The sequence below is a fragment of the Drosophila innubila genome, chromosome X, assembly GCF_004354385.1.
Source record: "Drosophila innubila isolate TH190305 chromosome X, UK_Dinn_1.0, whole genome shotgun sequence".
Lineage (NCBI taxonomy): Eukaryota > Metazoa > Arthropoda > Insecta > Diptera > Drosophilidae > Drosophila > Drosophila innubila.
In genome coordinates this window covers 3,552,604-3,580,227 of record NC_047626.1, presented here as the reverse complement: position 1 = coordinate 3,580,227, position 27,624 = coordinate 3,552,604, and the positions used below count along the sequence as shown (strand labels likewise).

The following is a 27,624-nucleotide window of genomic DNA, read 5'->3' as shown; positions in this document are numbered from 1 at the left end:
TCATGCAGTTTGACATGATTTTTTACAGAAAAATAAAAGGTCTCAGAATCAAGTTTAAAGTGTTGTTTTTTACTAATTACGATATAAGGAGTTGATTTAAAGTGAAATTTTGAGATTTAAAATTTTCAAATTTCAAAAATTCAAAGGGGGGACCCTTAGCTCAAAACCAAGATCTGAAGAGAAAATTATTTTTTATCGAAATGAATTTTGAATTTGAATTTTGAATGCAGAATGAATTATGAGACCAAACCATGATCAAAATGACATTCCGCTTGAAAATCGGTTCAGTTTTAAGAAAGTTATGGAAGTTTGAAGTTGGTCAAAACCTTTGACCCAGCAACTTTACAAGTCAAAATTTTTATCAAATTTGGCATGATTTTTGACAAGAAAATTAAAGGTCTTAGAATCAAGTTTAAAGTGTTGTTTTATACTAATTACGATATAAGGAGTTGATTAAAAATGAAAACATGAGATTTAAAATTTTTAATTTTCAAAAATTCAAAGGGGGGACCCTTAGCAATCGAAATCGAAACCCAAAACTAGAGGGAAGAAATGTTGTCAGCCAAATTTCAGTGCAAATGAATTTAAATCGAAGTAAAATAGTGATGCATAAATCGATTAATCGATGCATTGTGGTTTGAAATAGCAATCAGTACCTAAAAGTGGTTGTTTCTGTTGCTGTTGTTGTGTCTGTTGTGGTGGCTCACTTGCTGTGGATTGACGGCACTTTTGCTTTGCCTCACGATCGAGTGTGCGTTGTTGTTGTTGTTGTTGTTGCCTATCCTTATCCTTATCTTTATCCTTGTCCTCCTTGTCGCGACTTTTGAGTAGATCCGAGTAATAATATGGCGATGGTTGTCGCTTGCTGTGTTCGGTTTGTGCCACAGTCAGTTTGCGTGGACTGCGCTGCAGCTGCGGTGGCAGAGGACGCACAAGGTCATCCGAGATGCTGTCAGGTGAGTTGAGCAATGCAACAGCCTGTGCTCCACTGGCTCCAGTGTTGCCACCTGTTGCTGGTGGCGGTGGCAAAGCTGGTGGCACAATGCGTTCAACCTCCTCGTCTATGTCCGCCTCTTCGTCCGAGGATTTTGGAGCTGAGGAATCTGTAAAGAGTTGCATAAATTAGCAAATCTTCAAATATTTTTTTTTTATTAAAAGTATATTTAAATTATTTAATAAAAATCCTTAAATTAAAAGTAATTCAGGAGGGTTCCAAAACAGCCGAAAAGCAACCAAAGATTTAGGGATGTTTAATTGTTTTTCGATTGTTTTAATTTTCTGAAACAACTCTGGTTATTTTTAATTGAACAAGAGCATGTTTTTTTTTTTAAGATTGTTTTTCTGCATTCCATTTTTATCTCCATTTCAAAATTTACTCACAAATGTAGGTGCAAAACTTAAATTTATTTGCTAAACCTATTATTCAGGTGTGTTCCTGAAATCTCTTGAGTTTTTGAAGAGAATCGCTTTTGAAAACAAGCGTTCGAAATGTCAGTGTTGCTCAAATGTCAGAGATTTGGTTTTTTCGAACATATTTTTCAAAAAAATCGGTTTTCTTCGAGTTTCAACAACATTTTTAGGTTGAGAAATATTTAATATAATTTACAAAATTAAAAAAAAATGGATTTTTATGCACTTTTATTAAAATTCAAAAATTAATTTAGTTAAATTAAAAAATTTTTCATTTTGTGAAATCTCTTAACAATTTTTTTGACATTTGATGCTTGTTTGTTTTCAAGCAAAAAAATGTTTTTATTGTTATACATTTTTCTCTACATTTTGAACAAATTAAAGTTTTTTTTTTTAAATCAAATTTTGATGATAATTTAAATTTATTTCAAGATTTAAATATGACTTATTTTAATCCGAAGTCTCAAATAATTGCGTAATATTGGAAAACCATAAAATTTATGTAATTATTTTTTTTTCGAACCGAACCTTTTATTTTGGAAAGCGGTTCGGTTTAGGTTCGGGTTCGCAAAGTAAATAATTTTAAGGGTTTGGTTTATGATCCGGTTCAGGCTGCCTATAAACCCGAACCGAACCGGTTCTTCGAGGTTAGGTTCAGAACCGGTTTGCAGCCTTGGTTTTAATAAATGTTTTATTTTTTGAAGTATTTAATAAAACGTTTTTCAACATAATTTCTTTATATTTAATAACTTTTTTAAGTTGTCTGATTAAGTTTGTCTTATTAGTTTATCATCAAACATTTTTTGAACAATTTCATATAAATTTTGAATGTAAAACTGCATTTTGTTGTTTTAATAAATGTTTTATTCTTTTGAAGTATTTAATAAAACGTTTTTCAACATCATTTCTTGTTCGTTAATAACTTTATTTAGTTTTCCTATAAGAAAGTAAACTTGAAGCATACTTTCAGGCTGTCTAATAGTTCCCATGCCCAATTCGAGGTTAATTGAGTCAGCTGTCGAGACGTAGTCACTAAAAGAAAAAGGCAAATGTGGCAGCGTCAGTCTTTGCCACAGCAGCTGGAGGCATCGCCGGCATTCTTGCCACTTATATACTCGAGTATTTGCGATTTGCGGCGTCTCTCTGTTGCAGTCTATTAGGCGCTTGGCTGCCCGGCAATGCGTCTCTCCTTCTTCTTCTTCTTCTTCTCCTTCATTTTCTCTATCTCCGTCTATTGCTATTTAACGCTTCGCTGATCTTTGCAGCCGCAACATTGAAGCGCCGCAGTGACGCCAACTTGCCAGCTTGACACACGTTGTGGCCAAGCTAAAAGAGTGCAGCAAGTGCGTCTAATTGCCACTAGCTCGTTATTTTAATTTTTAATGGACGTTCCCCACTAACTACCCTTGCCACCCACCGACAGACCCTTACTCATTGAGTGCCCAAAAAACAGCGTTAAAATACTCCTTACTTTGTGAATTATCTACCGAATTCAACTTATTTGTAATTATTTATTAAAGTAGCCGCTTGAAAGTATGCTACGTTATTTGCATGCCATTATTTCAAATGTCTATTGTGAATTTGAATAAATTTATATTTCAGACGCGCTTAAAAGTATGCTTGGATTTTTGTATGCCTCAGTCTAAGCGCTCTTTGGCAACATGTTGCTATTATTTATTTTGCGCTTAAATGTATGCAATACTTTTTGAGTTTGCTGCCAGACCCGCCTTGCCAACTAGTTGATATTTAAGCTAAATAGCTTGAAATATTTCTTACTTAAATTGCATTTGGCAATTTTGGTCACATGTTGTAGATTGCATTACTTTAAATGCGACACTTAAAAGTATGCAATGCATTTTGAACAATCTGTTGCAGTTTAGCTACTTCACTCTAACTGAAGCTGCTTTGGTTTTATTTCCTACAATACACTATGGGCCGGATGACGATTTTTTAGGACCCCTTATAAGTTATCTTTAATTCATTGTTATGTTCTATCATTATTAGCTTTGTTTTTATTTTTAGTTTAATTTTTGATTAGTTTAAGTTGCCTTGTAAGGTAGCTGGATACTCATCCTTTTTAAAAATGTCATTATATTTTTAATAAAAGAAAAAAGACTTTTTAGGAATAAATTAATAATTTGAGAACGAATAAAGTTTTTTTGGTTTAGTTTTTTGCATTGGGCTTATAATATTAATAAGCAAATAACCTACAAAAGTGGGCGTGGTGCCGCCTATATCTTGGATTCTGCGACTTGCAAGTTTTTTGTTCTTTCAAGCTATCAGCACCAAATTTGCAGGTTAGGCGTGTGACTATGCTCTTGAAGTGTTGTCGAAATTTCATCCAAATCGGACAACTATATCATATAGAAATAATACGAATTATCAGTCGAAAAGTCATTTTTTGCATAACAATGATATTTTTTCCAAAATAGCTGACCAAGCTGAAAGTATATATGTGATATTATGCTTCTCACATTCTGGCTATCAGATATCAAGATCAGAATACTATAATTTATAATATCATGCTCTTCACATTATAAAAAATTATAAAATGAAACAAGAAATTTCAATGCTTGTTGGCGATTGCAAAGATTTAACATTTATTCAATATGTTAAGACAAGTTTTTGTAATTTTCGCCAATGCGCACATTAAAATAAGCCAAAAAATTATAATATTCCTCATTTTGTCTTATGTGTTGTCGCCACACTTTAAGCGACTACGCACTTTTCAATATGAGGTTAGCTACAATAAAGTGAAATTTTGAGAAATGCGCAAAACTGCGCAACTTCAGCTTAATAGTACAAATTCAGAATTGATTACTCTACAAAATGCATATAGTCGCATTGCTAGCATATTCCAGAAAAATTAGTTACCTCTTTCCAAAAATAAAATTTAAACAAAAATTTTTTTAGCGAGGCAAGTTTTTAATTTATATAAAACAATCCATTGCACGTTGTTTTTCGACAACTCGGATATGTAAACACAAAGTACAAGCCACAATGAATATAATCCATGATAAATTTTGTTAAAAAAGCTTTTAAATTAGTGCTGTAAGACAATTCAAATAAACCTTAAAAAATGAGAATATCCGTTTCATGTGCTCGTTGTTGAAAGCAACACTGTTTCACAGCTGTTTGCTCAACAGTGTTGGACAATGTGAAAATTTTGGTTATGCAAGATTTGAGTTGGAAATATTTTGAATGCATTGCCATCAAAAAATCCCTAATTTGAACAACTTTAACAAATGACTTTTTTTCAAAAAAATTGTCATCCGCACCATAGTGCAATATTTGCATGCATTTTGCACATTTGTGCAACACGTTGCCATGTTGTTGCCACGTTGCTGTTGCGTCGTACTCACCTGAATTGTAATGGCTGCTGCGCTTGTCCTTTTTGTGGTTGCCGTTATTATTATTGTATGTGGAATGACGTTGTTGTTGCTGCTGTTGTTGTTGTTGCTGCTGCTGTTGCAACTGCTGCTGCTGATGATGTGCGCGTGTCGTTGGCAGCGTCTGCAACTGTTGTTGTTGCTGTTGCTGCTTCAGTTGCTGCTGCTGCTGCTGCTGATGTTGCTGCTGCTGATGTTGCTGTCGCTTATGAGTTGGCGCCGTGCGACGTTTGGCTTTTTTGTGGTAGACCTTTTTGTGGTTAGTTTGGGCGTGTTTACGTGTGTCCTTTGGATCGGAATAACCCTCGATGAGCTTAACGGATGCCTGCTTAATGTTGCTGTTGGGCAGCGGTGGATGTTGCAGCGTTGCACGTTGCTGTTGCTGCTGCTGTTGCTGCGGCGCTGCCGGCAATGTGTTGTTGTTGTGCACGTGATTGCTATGCAGTTGCAATTGGTTGCTGTTGTGCGTGTTGTTGCAGTTGCTGCTGTTGTTGTTGTTGCTGTTGCTGCCCAAAATTGCTGCTGCTGTTGCCGCTTGGCTGGGAAATGTGGCCAAAGGGGCAACTGGCGGTGGCGCAACTGATGTTGCTGCTGTTGTGCCTGTTGTCGATTGCTGTTGTTGTTGTTGTTGTTGTTGTTGTTGCAGTGTCGCTTGTTGGGCTTCGTTAAATGGCAGCTGCAATTGGCAAAAGAAAAAATAAAACAAGAGTTAACATTTTGTTTTGTTTTTTTTTTCTCATTTTCTTGTTGCAATTGCGGTTGCAACTAATTTGATTTGCGTTTCAATTACAATTTGCCAGCGTTTAATTGAGTAATGTGCCCCTTGCACTTTGGACTGTGCAACTGTGACACTGTGACACTGTGTTGACCCTTTGACAGTGGTGTCAACTCGCTTAGCGCTTTTAGGTTTTCCCTTTAACCTTTCCCCTTCCATTGCTATTGCCTTTATAATTAACTACAAGGCCAATAGAAATGCAGCCAAAATTATAACTGCTGATTTTCATAGTGAACTCTCACATTACTTCATAAAAATTCCGAATATTTTTGAAGAATATAAAAACAAAGAATAAATCTTTAGAAAACCAAAATAATGATGAAAAACTGGAATCAAAAATTATGGAATTCAACTTGGAAAAACACTCGGAAATTCGGAAAAATAAGAAATAATAAATTGAATAGAAATAAATTTGAATAAAAAGTCCAAATTGGGAATAATATAATTAAAAATAAAAAAAATTGGAAAAAACAATTGGGAAGACAAAAAATATGAAAGGAAATAATTAGAAATAATATAATTTAAAAATAAAAATTAGGAAAAAACAATTGGAACTAGGAAGACCCATAATTATGAATGGTCAAAATTAGGAACAATTTCATTGGGTCTTACAAAAAGAGGAAAGAAATCTAGTTCATTAACATTGGAAAAAAAGAGCTTTGATTTTTCTGCCTTTAATCCACATTATTTATATGTTGATTGATTTTACTTAATTTTTAATAAATGACTCTACATAATATGATGTCTTTTTGCTGGTTTATTTTTAGAATTAGTCTGCTACACTGATAAAAAAAATGTTCTAATATCAAGATTTTGGTCTCAGAACTAAGATTTTAGTTCTAAAAAATGAGTCGAGAACATAAAATTCTTAAATTAAGAGAACACCTCTTGATTTTAAGAACATTTAAAATAAGACCAAATTCTTATTTTAAGAATAAATGTTCTTAAAATAAGACCAAGTTCTTATTTAAAGAATAAATGTTCTTAAAATTAAAATCAAAAAATAAAATAAATAAGAAATTTTTTTTATATTTATAATTTTTCTTATTTTTAAATTTTGATTTATTTACATTTTATTCTGTTTTAGTTTTAGTAATTTTATAAATGTTATTATAATTTGTTTCACAACTGAAGCAGGACTACCATTTGTTTGATACGAAATTGTAACTATTTAAACTTTCCTAACAATTTAAGATTTTTATTTTTATATAAAGAGATTAAGATTTTTCAGATTTATAATCTTAGTTTTAGTAATTTGGTCTTAAGATAAACTTATTTTAAAAACAAAATATTTAAGATGAATGTTCTTGATTTTAGAAGCTGGTTTTTTTTAGTGTACTTAATCATATTTGAGTATAAGATTGTAAGGAATACGGAAGGAAAGAAATTGAAACTACCAATCACATAGTTTTTGTAAACATATAGAAATGTGACAAGTGACTTATATTGACAGATTATGAATCAATCGTGTTAATCTACAAGTCATATTGTTTTTATCAATTTCTTTAGCTATCAATCTGTCAAACTATCCATCATAAAGTTGGCTATTGCTTGCCCCATTTTGTTGTCATTCATTTCAGCTGCTGTCCATGTACTTTCAGTGGACAGTGTCCGGTCGTGGCATGACAAATAGCTGAACATTACGAAACTGCAACATCAGGTCGTACAACGAGCAACTTGGAGCAATTCGAGCGAATGACATTAACGTGTCCCTAATGTGAACACATTATAAGCAGCAGCAGACTGTCTCCCCTCTTTTTCTATCTCTCTCTCTCTCTCTCTATCTATCTCTCTCTTCCCCCTCTAGTTCCCTCTCTTTCTAGCCCCGCCTTAAGGGGAGTAGCCGTAAATATGCGCATTATTGTTAAACATAAATTTCCGTTACATGCACCAAAACCATGTGACGAGTTGTGTGTGTGTGTTTGTGTGTGTGTGTGTGATGGGGCATGTTGCAAGCGGAAATTGATGCCACACAACACAGAGGGAGGCAGAGAGAGGGGGAGGGGAAATGTACAAGAGAAAGAGAGAACGACTGGGGACTAAGCATTGGTCGCTTTTGTTGCTCGGACTTTGAAATTGAAAGGAATTTTTAATTGAAACTCATAAATTAAGCGTCAACTGCTGTAGCTGTTGTTGTTGTTGCTGTTGTTGCTGCTGCATCTCCTCATCGATAGCAACAAAATACACAGTAAAAAAACAAACAAAAACTCAACAATCGATAAAGGAAGTATAAGCTAAAGTTTGATTAATTTAAATGTATTTCCAGGAATTTGAATATCCAAACCTTTTTAATTTCCTGCATAAATAAAAAACTTTAAACAGGCATTACCATTGTTATTATTATTCAGTCTTGAAGCAATTAAGAGACTTGACTGATAATAATAACAATTAATTTTAAACACCAAAATAAGTGTAATATCTTCAAAACTATGCTTGTTGTGGACTTTTCCGATTCGCGGGGGGAATAAAACGCGACTGTCTATCAAATTTGGAGTTTCTGGATTGTAGCTAGTTGTTAAAATTAAATCGAGGAAGCAGAAAATATGTAGTTTATACAAGATTAGGAATATTTAACCTTTTTATACCCTGAGCCCATTGAAAATGGGCAAAAAAGGGTATAATGTGTTTGGAAGAATGTATGTAACAGGCAGAAGGGGGCGTGGCAAACCCACAAAGTATATATAATCTTGATCAGGATCAACAGCCGAGTCGATTGAGCCATGTCCGTCTGTCTGTCTGTCTGTCTGTCTGTCTGTCTGTCTGTCTGTCTGTTTGAGAGCGTCGATCTCAGAAGTCATCAGAGCTAGAGACTTCAAACTTAGTATGTAGATTCCTGGATACCATAGGCAGATCAAGTTTGTTTTTATTTTTGGATCAGATCACTATATCATATAGCTGCCATAGGAACACATACATCGAAAATGAAGTTTTTGCATGAAAAAGTTTTTTGTTTTTTGAGATATCTTAACCAAACTGATAGAATATGCATTTAAGTTGGTTTTCTACATTCTTACCAAATTTGGTTAAATTCGGTTCCATATATCATGGACCTGCCATAGGAACAATCGGTCAAAAATCAACTTTCAGTACAGAGTACCTGGGCACAGGGTATCCTACTGTCGAGCGTGCTCGACTGTAACCGTTACAAACTATACATTGCAGCGTAGACAATACTCGCTGAGTAATCTACGAGAAACGGGTATTTAAAAACACTTTTAATGAGTTTGAACTTGGGGGAAACCAATGCAATGCAAATCTACACTTTATTCACCATCTCTCCCCCTGTCTCTCCTCATTTTCCACATCATTGCCAGGTTGCCCCTAGCAGCCGCATTGTTTGTGGTCCCGAGTCCCGTATCTCGAGTCCCGTATCCCGGGCAGGTTGCCAGGTTGCTGATAACTCAACTGAAGCCCTTCTATATTCAACTCGACACTCATAAATGCCAGAGACAATATAGATAGATAAATACAACACACACACAGCAAACAAACAAACACACACACACACACACACACACACACACACACACACATGTGTGTGTAGACACACACTCAATAACTGGCATATCGCTGATGGGGTTGATCCTAGGGTGTTTGGCGTGTTTGTCTATCATATTTGTATAGAGATGATTACTTTACTTCCAATGCTTTTCAAGCGCATTTCTTGAAAATCCTTAAAGCCACGATTTACCTAACCTCAAATGACTTAAAAAGCTTTAGATATTACCAAGATCTTAACTTTTGATAAAGACAAAAAGATGAAAAAAGCAAAGGTGCTAAGATAAGTAGCTATTTAGGATAAAAAAAACATAAAATATTTAAAGGGTCCTATAATTACAGGATATTATAACTTTTATTATAAGTATAAATATTACTGATTATACTATCATCAGAGTTCTCGTATCTAAACTGATCTTAAGTTATGAAATTTTAAATATTTATTTACTTGAACGAAAATAAATTTTGTATAATAAACAAATAAACATATTTCAACTTTCTCTGGTTAAAGTATCACATCTAATTTGTAAACCCATTTAATGCATATTTTAACATAACAAATAATAAATCTTAACACTTTAAATATTACATTAAAAAAAATACTTTTTAGATAATTCAATTTGTTTAATAAGTTTGTAAAAATAATAAGGACAATCCTATTTATTGTTTAAAATAATATGTAAATATAATATAGAAAACTTAATAAACGATCAGCTTTTCAAATAATTCGATTTGTAGATTAAAGCAATATAAATTTTAAGTAAAACTAAGAAAATTTGTGAATACTTTCAGGTAATTCTATATATTCCAAAACCAACCAAAAATGTACGACTTTTTGGATTCGTTTTGGTTGGTTTTTATTTCTTGAACACATTTGAATGTTATATAAGTCTTAAAGACAGCTTAACACATGATAAGTTTTTCAGATTTTCATTTGATTTGTAGTTTAAAGTTATTTAAATCTAAAATATAAATATACAAATTATATAGTTTTTAAATAAATAAATCTATATGAAAAATATACAAAAATGCTTTTCCAATAATTAAACAATTCTAGAAAAAGTATAGAAATGATTTTTGCAGGGACAGTAAATAATCATTATTTTCTTTTTTTTCAAAAGAAAAAATCATTCACTTCTAGTAACTGTAAATAAACGTGAAAAATACCAAAATTGTTCTTTAACGGTAATCTAGCAATTTCACCATGATCTTAAGATTTATGATTTTTATTATTTTACTCATGAAATAATCATTATTTTTAAACAAAAATATAAACTCAGGAAAAATCATTATCTATTAGCAAAAAACTAAAACTCATACAATAATATAATTATTTCTTTAGTTTTATTTATTTTGAATCAAAAATAAAACTCAAGTTGGTTGGTCAAAAGAACACCTTGAGTTTTGATTAAAAAAAATAAAACTCAACAAATAATACATATTCTATGAGTTTTAGTTTTTTGCTCAAAAATAATGATAATTCCTGAGTTTTATTTTGTTGATAAGTAAAATAATACAACTCATGGAACTATGATTACTTCTTGAGTTTTATAATAAAATTTATAATGATTACAGTCCCTGGATTTTTCATCTCATTGGACGATATTTAAGCATGTTTTGTCATCGCTATTTAAGTATTCAAGATGGGGGCTGTGGGTGGCTGGGTTGCTGGATAGGTTATGAGGTCCTGGGGCATGGGTTAAATTGGAAATCTTATTCACATATTGTGCACACATATTGCTCTTTAAATATTTGCCCTTGATTATCGGCAAACGTGAATTTTCCACACGCGCGTCTCGATTGGCAAAATGTGTCTTTCAATCAATAGAGGGGAGAATGAGAGATGGAAGTGGAAAGGAAGAGAAAGCAGTGCAAGCAAAGCAGGAGCTGAAAATGACAGACAGGAGGAATGGGAGAATGGGGGAATGGGGGAATGTAAGGGAAATGGGGAAAATGGCTGTCAGGCTAGACAAACTACAATCAAAATGGTTAGACGGATGGGCAACAAACTGACTCAATGTCTAACGGTCGTTGTTCTCATTGTTGTAACTGTTCCTGTTGTTCCTGTTATTGTTGTTGTTGTTGTTGTTGCCCAAGCAACGTGATTTTTATGCCAACGTTAATGAAAACGTTGCCAGATAATGATAATGATGATAATGATAATGATGACGTCGCCGTCATAAGAAGCGTGCAAACTAACGAGCTTTATGGCTCTGAAGTTGTTTTCCTTTAAAAAAAAACAGAAAAACAAAAACAAATACGCTGAGCAAATTCTGCCTTCTGTTTATGCTATTCTCTCTTATCTCTGCTGTTTCCGCTTTACCTCCTCATATCCCTTTTTTTTCCTACACTGAAAAAAAAAAACAACTTCTAAAATCAAGAACATTTATCTTAAATATTTTTTACTAAATTACTAAATCTAAGATTATTAATCTTAAAAATCTTAAAATCTTAATATAAGAATAAAAATCTTAAATTGTTAGAGCGGCGGTTCGAGTCCCACTCGTAGCAAATTAAGATAATATTTAAAAAATTACTAAAGCAGAATAAAATGTAAATAAATCAAAATTTAAAAAAAATAAAAATATAAAAAAATAATTTTTATTTACTTTATTTTTTTATTTTAATTTTAGGAACATTTATGTTCTTAAAATCAAGATGTGTTTTCTTAATTCAAGAATTTTAAGTTTTCGACGCATTTTTATAACCAAAAACCTTAGTTCTGAGACCAAAATCTCGATATTAGAACATTTTTTTTATCAGTGTAGCTTTCTATCTGCTAATGCTTATGACGAGTGCTTTTTAATACGCTTGCCCAGCGGGTCTCATAACTTTCGGACCAAACAACAAACAGAATCCCCAAAAGAACCATAATACCCATATGAGAAAGTCTCGTATTTCAAGTTCAAGACAAGTGCAAGAGTTGAAAAGTGGGAATGCAGAAGTAGAAGCTACTATTTGCATAAAAACTGCTTCTTATCTAAATAATAAGATTGAAGTTGTCACTTTTTAATTACAAAGAGTTTTTCTATTTTTATTATTAAGGCAGTAGCATACTTTCTATAATAAACTGTCCCTATGAACTCTAGAAATTTCAGTGCTAAAGCTGTAAAATTTGGTATGTAGCAACTAAATGAATAAATCTATAGAATTGATATGATATAGTACAATAATAATAAAACATAAACATTATTTTTGAGCTGATAAAATGTACCAGTTGTGAACAAAAAAACTCAAGAAATAATCATTAGTTTATGAGCTCTATTTATTTGGCTCAAAAGTAATGAATATTTTTCGAGCTATAAAGTGAAACTCAAAATTAATCGAAACAACCGAAAATCTTCCAAATCTACAAACATTTTTGGAAGATTTATGGTTGGAATCGATTTCTGTAACACTCCTGATTATATTTTAAGTAAATCAATAAAAAATTTTAAAATAATTATTATATTAGAATTTAAGTAATAAGACTTTAAATGAATAAAGGGCCTAACACATAGTAAATATGATATCAATTAAATAATATTTTATATGTAATTATAATATACGAGCTTAAAAGACAAGCCAAGTGATCCAATTGAACGATTAATATATAACAATATTATTTTGCGCTAAAAATTCTAGATAAAGTTAGACGAAGAACTTAGGTAATATTATACATCCAAATAAAAGACAGCTGATATTATAAATTATAATTATCGACAAGAAATATTATGAATATATGTATATACATACTATTATTTTATTTTTACGATTATAATCAATTGCTGAGCAAGAAAAATTGTATTAATTATAGGTAATAATATCATATACTAGTTTCAAAGTCTCTATAGGGCATTCAAAATTCGTTATTGTTATTATTGTTCTTTGATTTTTGCTTTTTCATTTCAGTTTTTCTAGTTTCTAAGCTAGACAAAGCGGCGTATGAGTAATATGTGTGATGTCGTGTGTGCAACAAAACAACAACACAAAAACCCGTAGCCAAGTTATTGAAATAAGCAAAAAAGACGACAGCAACAAAAACAAGAACAACACACACACACACACGCACACACACGCACACATACATACAAAGTAAGAGAAATAAAACGTGTTGTGTTGAAGCTGCTGAGTTATCGCTGATATTACTCCATGGAGAGTAATACAAGAGAGCTCCCTAAACAGGCGACGACTCCCACACCAAGTGCACTTCACAATGCACACTAGACGGGCAAGAAAGAGAGAGCGAAATATAGTAGAAGACAGAGAGAGAGAGAGAGGGAAAGCAGGCTGTTTTCATATCGAAAAATGTCGCGCGCGTTGCCATTAAAACGTGAGCCACAAAAAGAGCAACACATGCAGCACATTTATGTGGCACACACACACACACACACACACACTTATACACACTCATACACACACACACACACGTATGCATAGCCTGAAGCTTTTGGACACGCGCCGCGGCTGTTTACGCCAAAAACAAAAGTCATAAGATAAAATTACATTAATAACTGAGGCGCAAGCAAAAGAGAAATAATTGAAAGAGAGAGAGACAAAAAAAAACAAGTAAGAATGCTTTTATCAAAATCCACGACTTTAAGATACCCGTTACACCATTTAAATAAAAAAAATAAATTAATAATTTTCTACGATATTTAAAATATCTACTAAAGTTACTTAAAACAGTCATGACTAAAGTTTTATTTAATCGGCATTTATGAAACTTAAAGAAATGATTGCAAATAATAGAAAAAAGTGTTTACCCTTAAGAAGAACCGCCATAACTTTGTCAAAACTTAACCGATTTTCATGCGGAATATCATTTTGATCATTATTTGGCCTCTATTTTCATTCTGCATCAAAATTTAAAAATATATTTCTTTGACCCACACTGTCCATTTTTTCCATATCTTCCTTTACTCTAGTGACTAGAGTCACTTTATTGAAAATTTCAAACTGCCATAACTTTGTCAAAACTTAGCCGATTTTCATGGGGAATATCATTTTGATCATTATTTGGCCTCTATTTTCATTCTGCATCAAAATTAAAAAAATATATTTTTTTGGCCCACACTGTCTATTTTTTCCAAACCTTCCTTTACTCTAGTGACTAGAGTCTAGCCACTTAATCGAAAATTTCAAACTGCCATAACTTTGTCAAAATTTAACCGATTTTCATGCGGAATATCATTTTGATCATTATTTGGCCTCTATTTTCATTCTGCATAAAAATTGGAAAATGTATTTCTATGACCCACACTGTCCATTTTTTCCATACCTTCCTTTACTCTAGTGACTAGAGTCACTTTATCGAAAATTTCAAACTGCCATAACTTTGTCAAAACTTAACCGATTTTAATGCGGAATATCATTTTGATCATTATTTGGCCTCTATTTTCATTCTGCATAAAAATTGGAAAATGTATTTCTATGACCCACACTGTTCATTTTTTCCATGTCTTCCTTTACTCTAGTGACTAGAGTCTGGTCACTTTATCAAAAATTTCGAACTGCCATAACTTTGTCAAAACTTAACCGATTTACATGGGGAATGTCATTTTGATCATTGTTTGGCCTCTATTTTCATTCTGCATAAAAATTGGAAAACGTATTTCTATGACCCACACTGTCCATTTTTTCCACAACTTCCTTTACTCTAGTGACTATCGAAAATTTCAAACTGCCATAACTTTGTCAAAGCTTAACCGATTTTCATGGGGAATATCATTTTAATCATTATTTGGCCTCTATTTTCATTCTGCATCAAAATTTTAAAATATATTTCTTTGACCCACACTGTCCATTTTTTCAATACCTTCCTTTACTCTAGTGACTAGAGTCTAGTCACTTTATCGAAAATTTCAAACTGCCATAACTTTGTCAAAACTTAACCGATTTTCATGCGGAATACCATTTTGATCATTATTTGGCCTCTATTCTCATTCTGCATCAAATCTTAAAAATATATTTTGTTGACCCACACTGTCCATTTTTTCCATGTCTTCCTTTACTCTAGTGACTAGAGTCACTTTATCGAAAATTTCAAACTGACATAACTTTGTCAAAACTTTAACGATTTCCATGGGGAATATCATTTTGATCAATATTTGGCCTCTATTTTCATTCTGCATCAAAATTTTAGAATATATTTTTTTCATTGTCACTACTGATCAAGATTATGTATACACCTCCTTGTCCCTATAACAATATACCCATTTGCTATACGAGTAAAGGGTATAAAGGGAAAGCAAGAGGGAACAAGAGGAAGAGAGATTGGAGAGGCAGAAGAGCAGTCATATGAGCAGCATTCAGGCAGCTGAAGGAAAATGGAAAAGTGAGTGTGGAATAACATGGAGTTGCCACTAAACGTTGTCGCTTTGGGCCATTGGCTGTGGAAAAAGGGAGCAGGAGGTAGGAGGCAGTGGTGGGGGGTAATAAGTGGCAGCAGGGGGAGGAAAGAACGTGGGTGAAGACCAGTCACAACGGCAGTTCAGTTCAGTTGTTAGGAAAGTGTGAGTTTTATTGGTAAATGCATCGAATGCAAAGCACTCACAACTGCATTTGATTGTGCATCGAGTACTCATTGAAATATTCATGAGCACTCTCATCTGGCCATGCTATGACCAATCAATATTCCCACTGAGCTGCATTTCAAATGCATTTACTGCACTGCAAATGCAATTCAATTGCTTCACCCGCAACAATTCAATGGAATTATGAGTTTATTTATAGATCAATGTTTATTCAAGTGAAAGAGGGAAGTTATATACATGTAGGCCTGATAATAAAGGAGTAACCGTCAAGACGTAGTAGGTAGCCACCTAACTAACTATAAATATTATATATCTATATATATATAGAGACAGGGATATAGAGATTGATTAATATGGTGAAACAATGAGAGAGAAATATTAGTAAGAACAGTGAGCACAAGAGAAGCGACCAGTGCAACGTTTACGAATGAGATACAAAGAACTTTTATAAAACCTTATACATTTTAAGAGCAATACTATATTGGGTAGACAAATGAATAATTTTTGTTACATATGCAATATTTTAATTGTAACGTTTACGAATGCTGCCATTTTAAATAATCGATAACAATTATTTCAAGAAAGCACAGCTTAAATGTGACTGTTTGAGTGCGACAATAAACGAGTTTGTAGCCAGTGAAACGTTTATGAAAAAGACTTACTAAAAACGCAAAAATATTGCCTTCTAGCTTATACTGATGAGCAGCCATAAAATGAATGATTACTATCGGAAAGTATAGGAATTGAATGCGATAATGTTTGACAGGGAAACAAAGTCAACAGCCAGTATAACGTTTACAAAGGCTGTTAATTTAAAAAGATAATATTTTTACTCTTCCCAGCCCAGAGGGTGCAAGAAGCCAGTGAAACGTTTACGAAAGCAATCGAAAGCTATTTTTAGAATGCTATTTATTATTCGCCTGAACTGTAACTAGCTATTAGTGTATATTGCCTCAGATTTGCGCCACACTCACAACGCTATTTACTTTTATACTCTCACACACTCACACCAACACACACACACACTCATAGAGGGAGAGGGAGAGGGGGAAGCTTGGCTCGCGGCTAAACAAATTTCAATAAAAAGAAAATTCAAGTGGCAGGCAACATTTTTTATGCACCTCATGCGGCGCGTTGCTTTTGCTTTTTTGCTTTCGCTTTCACTTTACGACCAATATGCAAAAGGACAAAGCAAATACAACAACAACAACAATAGAAGCAATAACAATGCAGCACACAAAACAATATACAATAAGAGCAACAACAACAACAAGAGCCACAAAAATATATTTCGTATGTGACCATAAAAAACTGAATTCCAACTCATCCTTCTATCTTTTTCTCCCACTCGCTTTCTCTCTTGCCTCCCAAAGCGCAACTCTCGAGATAACGCGCTGAGATTTTTTTTTGGGTAAGAGAAATCAGAAAGAGAGAGGGAGGGAGAGGGAGAGAGGACAGCAGCTTTCACATTCACATTCGCCATTTGATTTGTGGCCAACAACATTTGCTGCAGCCTCAGGTTGCCCTGTGTCCCTCTCCTGTCATCTCCCTCTCCCTTCCTACCATTTCTTCTCCTCTCCCTCTCTCATCATACTTAGTATCTTGCAGCTCGACTGTTTTTATGGCTGACCACCCGCTGTGGCAACTCTAACAGGGCTTTTTCCATTTTGTCTTCCTTTTTTTCGCCTGTTTCTCTCTTTTTTTACCAAGTGCGGGTATATTAGTTTTGTTACAAGGAACAGTCAAAAGGTGGCAGCCCTATTAAGTATATATATTCTCGATCAGCATCAAACGAATCGATGTAGCCATATCCCATTGTCTTTTAGTCCGTATGAGCACCTAGATCTCAGAGATGGTAAATGCTAGGATCACCAAACTTAGTATATAGACTTCCTAAAACTTAAGACAGGTGTGTTTTTTTTTAAATTTTGCCACGCCCACTATAGGGGGCGTAATTTACAAAGAAATCAAAACGATTAATTAAACTTGGTGTTTTTAGTTTTTTTTTTTTATACATTTTTTAAATAAATTTCAAGAATTTACAAAACAGGTAAGTTGCTGATTTTTGAACATGGCAGGGTTCGAACCCAGTTATTTTTCAAACTCTAGTTCTAGCTATGCGATAGGTCGGCGACTCTAACAACTGAGCCAAGGGACCACACGTGTTTTAAGTACCGGCAAGTGTTCCTATTATTAGACATACTCTCCAAATTTGCCTTGAATCGGTCCTTTATATCATATGGCTGCCGTAGGAACGATCGGTCGAAAATCAAGTCTTTGTATGAGAAACTTCTTTTTAGATATCTCAACTAATCTCAAAGAATATGCATTTAAGTGGGTCTTAAACAACCTGAACTAATTTGACTCAAGTACTCATATACTTGCTATAGGAACAATCGGTCGAAAATCCAAATTTAGTATGAAAAACATTTATATTTTTTCGAGATATCTAATTTAATCTGACTGAAAAAGATTATAAGTTCGTCTTATATATCCTGACCCAATTCACTATATCATATGCCATATAGCTCTCATAGGAACAATCAGTTGCAAATTTAATAAGATAAATTTAATCATAGCACAGGGTATTCTGCTGTCGAGTGCGCTCATTTGTAGCTGCTTGTTTCTTCCTGTTTTTCTGCCTGTTTCTCTATTTTTTATTTCTTCCATTATTTTGTTTGCAAATATTTAGCCAATAGACTTTTGCATTGTTTGAGCGGCGCTTTGTTCGCTCCGGTTAAATAATCAAAAGCCTGGGGAAATGAGGCGGACAGAGGGAAGTACTGGGGGAGTGAGAGAGAGTAACAAAGAGTTGGAGTGGGGGAAAAAATGCTTTTCATGCTTTTCATTAGCGCATTGACGATGCGTCTGACGTCGTCGTCGTTCTCTTCGTCGATGCGTGCAGTTTATCAATTAGCCGCCAGAGGGCAGTTAATTGCTTTTTACCAATACTCCCATCCCCGTCTTCTCCTTTACTCCCCAAATTCTCCTTTGCTCGCTTTCAATGTTGCATCAACTGCAAAATTTGCACTTTCCGCTTTAATTCGAAGGCTGTCAACTTTGCGGGTCAACTTTTATAACTCTGAAAGCTTTCAATTTGCAGTTCATTTAATGTAGTTCGCGAACCAGTTCGCAGATCATTTTAAAAGCAGTCTTTGAAGTTCTTAAAAGCATGTTTAATGCTGTTATGTTTTGTGTAAAAGTGACTTAAAATGAAGGTAATTAACAAGTTCAGCAGATGCGCTGCTTCGAGTTGAGGCGCTGAACACAATATAAGCTTTATAAAGTTATAGCAATACTTTTAAATAAAGTGGAAATATATGTTATGTGTACTTTTAGTCTCTTTATTAATTTATTTAAATGACGAAATAAAATCTCTTCGAATGATATTATTTTTAATGACGTTCGGAGATATATAAAAATCAAATAGAAACAAAAACTGATCCAAGAAATAGTAAAAAAAAACACAATTTTTAAAGTTGTTTAAGAATTTTTACTGTAAACATAGAAATTTATTTATTTTGGACTTTTTCAAGAAGCGCAAAAAGGAGTTGAAAAGGCAAATGTTTTACTAATACATCTGCGGAAAGAAAATATGTTACGAAAACATAGAATACACCAAAATTAAAAATTTTTAATATCAGCAAAAAACTTCTAACTACGATTTATGTATATAATATTAATCGCTTTTAATTTTTACTTTAAATTTGTATTTAAAAAATGCAAAGGACAAATAAAATATCAATTTTTTTTAAATAAGAGCTATTTCTAATTTATTTTTTTTTTTATATTTTAAAACTTATTTTTATTAAGTCAGTTAACAAAATTGTTTAATAGATTTAAATAAATTAATTTATTAGCCTTTATTAAAATGGAATTTTATTTTTTTTCAGACTTAATAAGAAGTTTCCTCATTAAATTCATTAAATCTCTCATATGAAAAGTATGCTATATTTATTTGCTATAAAAATCCAGCATATTGAATCTTTCTCAAGCACTAAAGCTTACTTTGAAATAACAAGCAAGTCAGATTTGTGTTAACCCTTTATATGACCGTGATGTATATACGCAACAAATCGATTTTACTTATATTTCTCGGTACTTGGAATAAAAATGTGCAATGTTTTGATTTAATGTGTATCTAAAACATATATTTTATTTAATTCTTGTTTCTTGTATTTATGTTAATATGTTTTTCACACAATATAATCGCTATTCCCAAAAAATTTGTAATTTTTTTAAATTGAGTAGCCCTTATATTTTTTTTTGCAAACTTCATTATTAATTTTTTTTATTTATTTAGAAAAATTAATTACTTCATTAATTTATTTTAAAGCTTTGTATTTTTAGTTTTGATATTTAGTCAATATGATAAGAGTTTTATAATATTAACAAGAGAATTACAATATATTGGATAAAGTATGACAAAATTTTTTTTTTCATAAAATTTAAAAAAACTAAAAAGAATTGTATTTTTAATTAAGGTTTTCTATTTAAGAAAAATAACCGTTTAAAAATCGGAAAGCATGTCATACAAAGGGTTAAGTTAGTTTAGGTTTACTTACAAATTCAGTTTGTGGACTCGGTGCTATCCAATGCTCCGGATTTGTTGGTATTGCCTCGGCCAGGCAGGGATCGAAACTGGACGGTCGTTTCTTAACAAAGTCTACAGGCAGGCTGTAATCATCACAGATGGCAATCTTAAAGCAAAGAAAGAGACAGCGAGAATGGTGTAAATGTATAGTAAGTGTGAGAGAGAGAGAGAGAGAGAGAGATACCGAAAGAGAAGTGCACAATGTATGCTAAAAATAACATTTTCAAGCTGGCAAACAAACAAGAGTAACAACAACAACAGCACGACACGTGCACACACACAGACACAGATACGCACACACTCACATACACACACACACACCTAGAAGCCAAGCGGCCACAGCTGTGCACCTTAAACACATACACTGATAAAAAAAAATGTTCTAATATCAAGATATTGGTCTCAGAACTAAGATTTTTGGTCTAAAAAATGCGTCGAGATAAGATTCTTAAGATAAGAGAACACATCTTGATTTTAAGAACATTTTAAATAAGACCAAGTTCTTATTTTTTTCAGAATAAATGTTCTTAAAATTTAAATCAAAAAATAAAATAAATAAAAATGATTTTTTATATTTATATATTTCTTTATTCTTAAATTTTAATTTATTTATATTTTATTCTGTTTTAGTTTTAGTAATTTTATAAATGTTAATATAATTTATTACTCGTGGGATTCGAACCGCCGCCTACTACGAAGTAGTACCTATTTATACTTTTTTAACAATTTAAGATTTTTATTCTTATATTAAGATTTTAAGATTTTTTAGATTGATAATCTTAGATTTAGTAATTTGGTCTTAAAATAGTCTTATTTGAAGAACAAAATATTTAAGATGAATGTTCTTGATTTTAGAAGTTGGTCGTTTTTTTTCAGTGTAGACACCCTCCCTTTGGTACCTACCCGCACCCCTTACCCCTGTCCCTGCCCCTCTCGCGCTCCTCCCCTTCCTACCCTCCATCCCTGGTACGCGTATTTTTGGGTGGGGAGGCACGTTGCAAGCACATGTTGCAAGCTTCGCTGGCTGCGTCATCAAAAGTGTTCAGCACAATGGCTAAATTACAGTTACAATTAAAAATGGCGTCGCTGCCTTTCGAGACGCCTCGAGAATCTTTTGTCAAGTGCCACCCTGACCCCGCCCACCCTTCCACCCCCCTCCCCCGCCACCCTCTAGCTATTATACCAATGTTCAGTTATAAAAAGCAAAATACAAAAATGTCACGAGTTTTGCAATTAACGTTAAGTGGGCGGAAAACTGTTATAAATAGGGGGCGTGTCTAAAAATATATATAAAATTATGTTAATGTCAAATTATAATAATCTAAAACTTAACTTGTATTAAACATAAATAGACTGCATTCATTTCTATCTGTATCTTGTAGTTGCATCTTTTCATTTGCAACTGCATCTCAAAACTATTTCAGATACATCTGTAACTGCATAAATGTGTCGCTATCTGCATCTACATCTTTATGCATGCAGTTTTCAAATTGTATCTGCATATGTAAATTTGTATCTGCAGCTGTGTACTTTGCTAGATGTATCTGCATCTGTATTTGTAGCCATAAAATAACTGTAGCTTCGTCAAGCTGTTTTTTTTTTAACTGTGTATTTGTTACTGCATCTTATTATCTGTACATTTGTGTCACTATCTGTATCTATAACGTTGTATCTGCATTTTAATATGTTTTAGTGTATATTTTTGCAATTGTATCTGAAGATTTCTATTCGATTTTAAACCTTTTTTTCTGCAAATTTTGTTTTTATCTGTATTTGCATCTGTATAATATTATATGTATAATTTTCTCTATTTATGGTATTAGTTTTTGTCCAATTTCATTTATATCTGTATCTTTCGATATCTCTCTACATTTGAATCTGTATCTATAGCTTAAATTTATCAGAATTTGATTCAAAATATTTATCTGTATCTTATTACTAGTATATCATTAAAATTGTATCTGTAGATTTGTAATTTAAACTCTATCTATCTCTTTTCTCTGCATCTTTGTGTCTGTATCTTTGTGTCTGTATCTTTGTGTCTGGATATGTATTTCATTATTTTTGTCATTATTAGTAGCCATATAATTCTTTCTATGTAACGGTCTGGATCCACAACTGTGTATCGAATACCATATTTTATAATTTTGTATTCAGAACTGAAGAAAGATATAAATAAATATAATTCTTTATAAGTTTTTATAGATTTGTATTTTTTTTTATTTAATAATGTCTGTATATTTTTTTTGAAAATGTATCCTAATGTCTTTAAATGCATCTTGACCTTAAGTCTGTATATAATTGTATTCCAATGTAGCTATATTTTTGAAACTGTATCTCAGAGAATGTACATGTGTATATATTATATTTTGTATATCTTAGAGTTATATCTTTATTTCTAAATCTAAATCTATCTATATCTGTTTCTGTATGTGATTAAATGCATTTATACCAGAAGTCTATATCTATCTGTATATATCTGTATCTATATTTCTCTAACTATATCTTGCACATTTGTATCTATTATTAATGGATATCTTATCTATTTAATCATTTTCTGCATGCACCTTTTAGTATCTTTATAGATGTCTTTTTTATTGAATAACCGCATCTGTTAAATGTCAATTGAAGCAAGGACAGATGTTGCAACTTATAGCTACCTCGAAGTACAATTGCAGGCGATAAAGTTGACGACAATTGCGGCAATACCATTCCATACCACAGACAGAGGCAGAGGCAGCGGCAGAGGCAGAAAAAGCAGAAGAAAAAGCGGCAGCATCTGAGCCAAAATTGTAGCTGCTTTCGGCCAAATTGTTGGCAAAGTTGGCAAAGCTGTTGCTGGATTCGAAGCGTCGTAAGTTACGGGCCAATTCCCGGGGGACATTGACGCAGGTGGCATGATAGAGCCGGGCACAGGGACCGGAGCACACCACGTAATCCTCACCGACGGTGAAATCAATCCAACAGCGACGACAGAACATGTTGCTAATAATTTTTCGGTTACAACTTGTCTCACAGCACAAAACACTTAAGAAAATTACAAAAAACAAAAAAAAAAAAAACAAATTTGCAGGCGAAAGGAGTAAAAGTAAAAAAGTTGCAAGCAGCCAGTGGCAAGTGGCAAGTGGCAAGCTCAGGTGTTGACAGGCGAACGGGCAGCGCGGCACTGAGAGTTAAGAACAAGCACAAGATGCGACTTGCGACTTTTGGCAAAGATAAACTTTATATAAGTAGTACTCAGTGTGGCAGCCATAGAAACTGTGGCAAGTGCGGCAACTGTGTGGCAGATATTACAACCATTGCCTTTGGGGCATTCGCTTTTCGAAATTGAAAGGCCAATCAGAGTCAAATGAAGGCAGTTGGTTAGTGTGCATAATGCACTTCACTATTTGCAACACACGCTTGCAACTTGCAACTTGCAACACATAAATGACAACAGCAGTTGATGCAGCCACTTGAACACTACGTATTTGCCACACAACAAGTTGAAGAAAGTTGAATTGAAGAAAGCTCTCTGGAGAATTGTTTAATAAACGACAAATGGGAAAGTGAAATATGGAGAAAGAGAACTACTTAAGAAGTTGAAAATCTACAGTTGTCTGCTTTAAATCTATAGAGAATTTGTTGGCAATTTGTTTGGAAAGCAACCCAAGAAAATGTCAGTGTTTCAAAATGTGCAAGGATTTTATTTTTACTACATATTTTTAGAGTTTCAACATATTTTTTTCCAAATTTTAGCTGAATTTTCGAATATAGCATATAATTTAAAATAAATGAGATTTGAAGATATTTTTTTATTGATATATTTTATGTAGCATATAATTTAAAATAAATGAGATTCGAAGATATTTTATTACGGATATATTTTATACCAGGGATGGGCAGTCAAAGGCTGTATGATGGTTTAATATAAGGAAAAATAAAATAATTGAAAGAGCCCACTTCTGTTTTATAAAAGAAAAAAATTATCAACTAAAATGCATTTACCGGCCACGTCAGTTGACCAAATTCTTTAAAAGAACAAAGACACAGAAGTGGTAAAAAAAAGAGAGACGAAAGAAAATTGCTAGTACACAGAAAAAAAAAATAACGATTATAGCAAACAACTTTTTAACTATGTATTTCAGCACAAAATTATGCGTCTAAGATCAATTCCTACACTGATAAAAAAAATGTTCTAAAATCAAGATTTTGATCTCAGACTAAGATAAGTCTAAAAAATGCGTCGATAACATAAAATTCTTAAATTAAGAGAACACATCTTGATTTTAAGAACATTTTGAATAACATCAAGTTCTTATTTTAAGAATAAATGTTCTTAAAATCAAAAATAAAATAAATAAAAATTTTTTTTTGTATTTATAATTTTTTTTATTGCTAAATTTTGATTTATTTACATTATATTTTGTTTTGATTTAGTTTTAGTAATTTTATAAATGTTATTTTAAATTTGTTACTTGTGGGATTCGAACCGCCGCCTTCTGCTTCACAACTGAAGCAGGACCACCATTTGTTTGATACGAAATATTACCTATTTATACTTTCCCAACAATTTAAGATTTTTTTTTCTTATATTAAGATTTTAAGATTTTCAAGATTAATAATCTTAGTTTTAGTAATTTGGTCTTAAAATAAAAATATTTTTTTTGTATAGAATTGAGCCAAGGTTCGAACCCAAACCTTGGGTTCAGGGGGTATATTAACCAATTCGCGAACCTAACCAAAGTCTCGCTCTATGGTTCGAGCCGCCGAACCGAAACTTTAACAAAATTTTGGAGGTTTGCAGCCTTGATTTTAGGCCTGATTCTTTTTGTAATTTTTCTGTGATTTTCTGCCAAATATTTTACCTGATTTTTCTGTGTTGGTATTTGTAGAGTTTTGCAGGGTATTGATAGTGTGAGCATTTGCCAAAATGTGCACAAGTTAGCCAAGATGAGTCACAGACACTTAAAAGGCTACTCATTGGCCTATGCTGAGCGGCAGTGATTGCCAAGTTGTTGTTGTTGTTGCTGTTGCAGGTTGTTGTTGTTGGTTGTTGGCGTCTCTTTAGTTTGGCTTTGATGTGCAGCCATAAAAAATGCATAGCCAAAACAGGCAACAGCCTTGGCTGCCACGTGTCCACGCCCACCAAAGTGGTAAGTAAAATGTGGCCCTTTATCGTCATGCCCCATGCCACCATGCCACCTTGCCACCTTGCCACCTTGCCACAACTCGTTGGCCTCTGCTGTCTGCTCGAGTAAATATCATAAATTTTAAAGGCGGCGTTAATGCGGCTCGTTTCAGTTTCGAGTTGCCAGTTGCACACGTTGCACGTTGCACGTTGCAAGTGCAGCCTTGGTGGCACTGACAAAGCTCAAACACTGTCGCATAACCGCAGGCACTTTGGCAACGCGCCCGTTTCCTGCAACAGCCACAACACACAGACACACACACACACACAGACTATAACTACACTGAAGAAAAAAAATCTAAAAATACATTTTTAAATATTTTTCATGAATATCTTATTTTTCAATATATTCATATGTTTAAGTTTTAAATTTACGCAAGTTTTACTATCATTATTTTTACTTATCCCGAATTTTCTTGAGCCAAACCTAAAATACTTGATTTAAGCAAGTTTTTTTAGTTGACTGAAATATTTTGATTTTCTGGGTTCTATACGATTCTTTTAGTTAGATCAAATATTTAAGGCTATTTGATCTTTTAAATGTGAAGTCGTTGTCATTTTATGCGCATATTGACTTATTTTAATAATATTTATTTATATACCTAAAAACTTAATTATTCTATGACTCTTAATCTAAACTTAAATTTTAAAATACTTATTATAAATTAAAATTTTAAATTTTTTGTGTTAATTTTTTAAAATTATTTATTTCTTAAGTTTTATTATCTTTGTTTTTACTTATCCCAAATTTTCTTGAGCCAAACCAGAAATACTTGATTTAAGCAAGATTTTTTATTTGACTCTCAGCAAATATTTTGAATTGTCTGAGTTCTAAACGATTTTTTTAGTTAGATCAAATATTTTATGCTATATATACCGAATTTTCTTGAGACAAATCAAAAATACTTGATTTAAGCAAATATCTTGATTTTTAAAGTTCTATAAGATTTTTTTATGTATATCAAATATGCAGGCTTCTTTGACTTTTTTAAAATTAAGTCCTTGCCATTTGATACGCATATTATCTTAGTTTAACAATAATATTCCCAATTTCCACTTAAAAAAAAAAACAAGATAAATTCAAAATTAGAAAATTTTTTTTAAATTTTTTTATTTATAGTAATAATAATTTTTTTCTGTGTACTATTGCCACATGTTGCCACACAGCTGCTTTGACACAGTTTGTTGCTCAGGTTTTGCAGTCGAGGAAATGAAACTGCCTGATTGTCGTTTTCTTTGCTTTCCTCCATCTTTCTAGCTATCTCTCTCACTCACTCTCTTGCTCACTCTCTCAATTCCATCTCTTTCTGTGACTTTTGGCATATTGCATGGTTTGGCAACGTTAAATTGGAGTGTGTTGCACAAATTCTACCTGCGATGACAGTCATATATCCAGTTCAGTTCTGTCCAGTTTTTATTCCATTTAACGACTCATTTCAGTGGCGTAATTACTCGTAATTGAGTAGGGATTGACAGCATTCGAAAGCTGAGCAGGGATAGATTTTTTTTGGGTCTGGTATCGGTACGGAAATATATTTGATTCCTTTAAAAGTGTTTGCTTTATTCCAGTCTTAATTTAGATTCGACCGAAACCAACATTTGACAGATATTATATTATATTATTCAGATTGAAAGAGACAGAGTGTAAAAGAGAAAGGGAGCGGGGGGGATGAGAGGGACAGCAAATGTTACTGAATAGCTAAAGTTGCTAAAAGTCTTATAAAAAGGTTCAATTAAAGTCAACTTGTCAACCTTTGACATGTTGACAGTGTGGCAACGCTGAACATGCACAATTTCTGAATATATGCAAACTCAGTATTCACTGTTTGACCTAATCACATCAATATACGAAATATATAGACAGATAAAATAGTTATATATCATTTTCTTCTAAACTTATTTTCTGTAACACTAAGAATCGAAATAAATATATATACAAAAATATGAAATAATTTCAAGAAACTTTCTTAATTTATTTTTCCTAATTTAAAGTTATTCTTTAATGTACTTTAACAGCTTTTTTTTTAGCTTTATTGAGCTTTTTACAAAAAAAACTAAAGAAATGTTTGCTTTAATTATTGTTTTATTAAACTTAATTAATCTTGATTAACGTAATTATTTTATTATTAAGCCTTAAGTGAGCTTTAATGAGCTTTAATAAAAGTTTTGTTTCATTAAAATCTATTTTTTCTTATATCATTTTTAAATCCCATAGATCTATTGTATTCTTTGCTTCTAGTCGACGTTAAATAAATAAAAAAATATACAAAAAT

At 32.7% G+C, this 27,624-nt stretch overlaps 1 protein-coding gene across 1 annotated transcript in view; it reads right to left on the bottom strand.

The window, feature by feature from the left end:
* Positions 1-27,624, bottom strand: part of LOC117784861 — a 105,736-nt gene that overhangs the window by 8,099 nt on the left and 70,013 nt on the right. The window contains exons 5-7 of the mRNA XM_034622713.1: positions 20,153-20,287; positions 4,773-5,475; positions 657-1,103 (exon numbers count right to left, since the gene is read on the bottom strand). Of these exons, the coding sequence (XP_034478604.1) occupies positions 657-1,103; positions 4,773-5,475; positions 20,153-20,287 (1,285 nt within the window). The remainder of the gene's footprint in view (positions 1-656; positions 1,104-4,772; positions 5,476-20,152; positions 20,288-27,624) is intronic.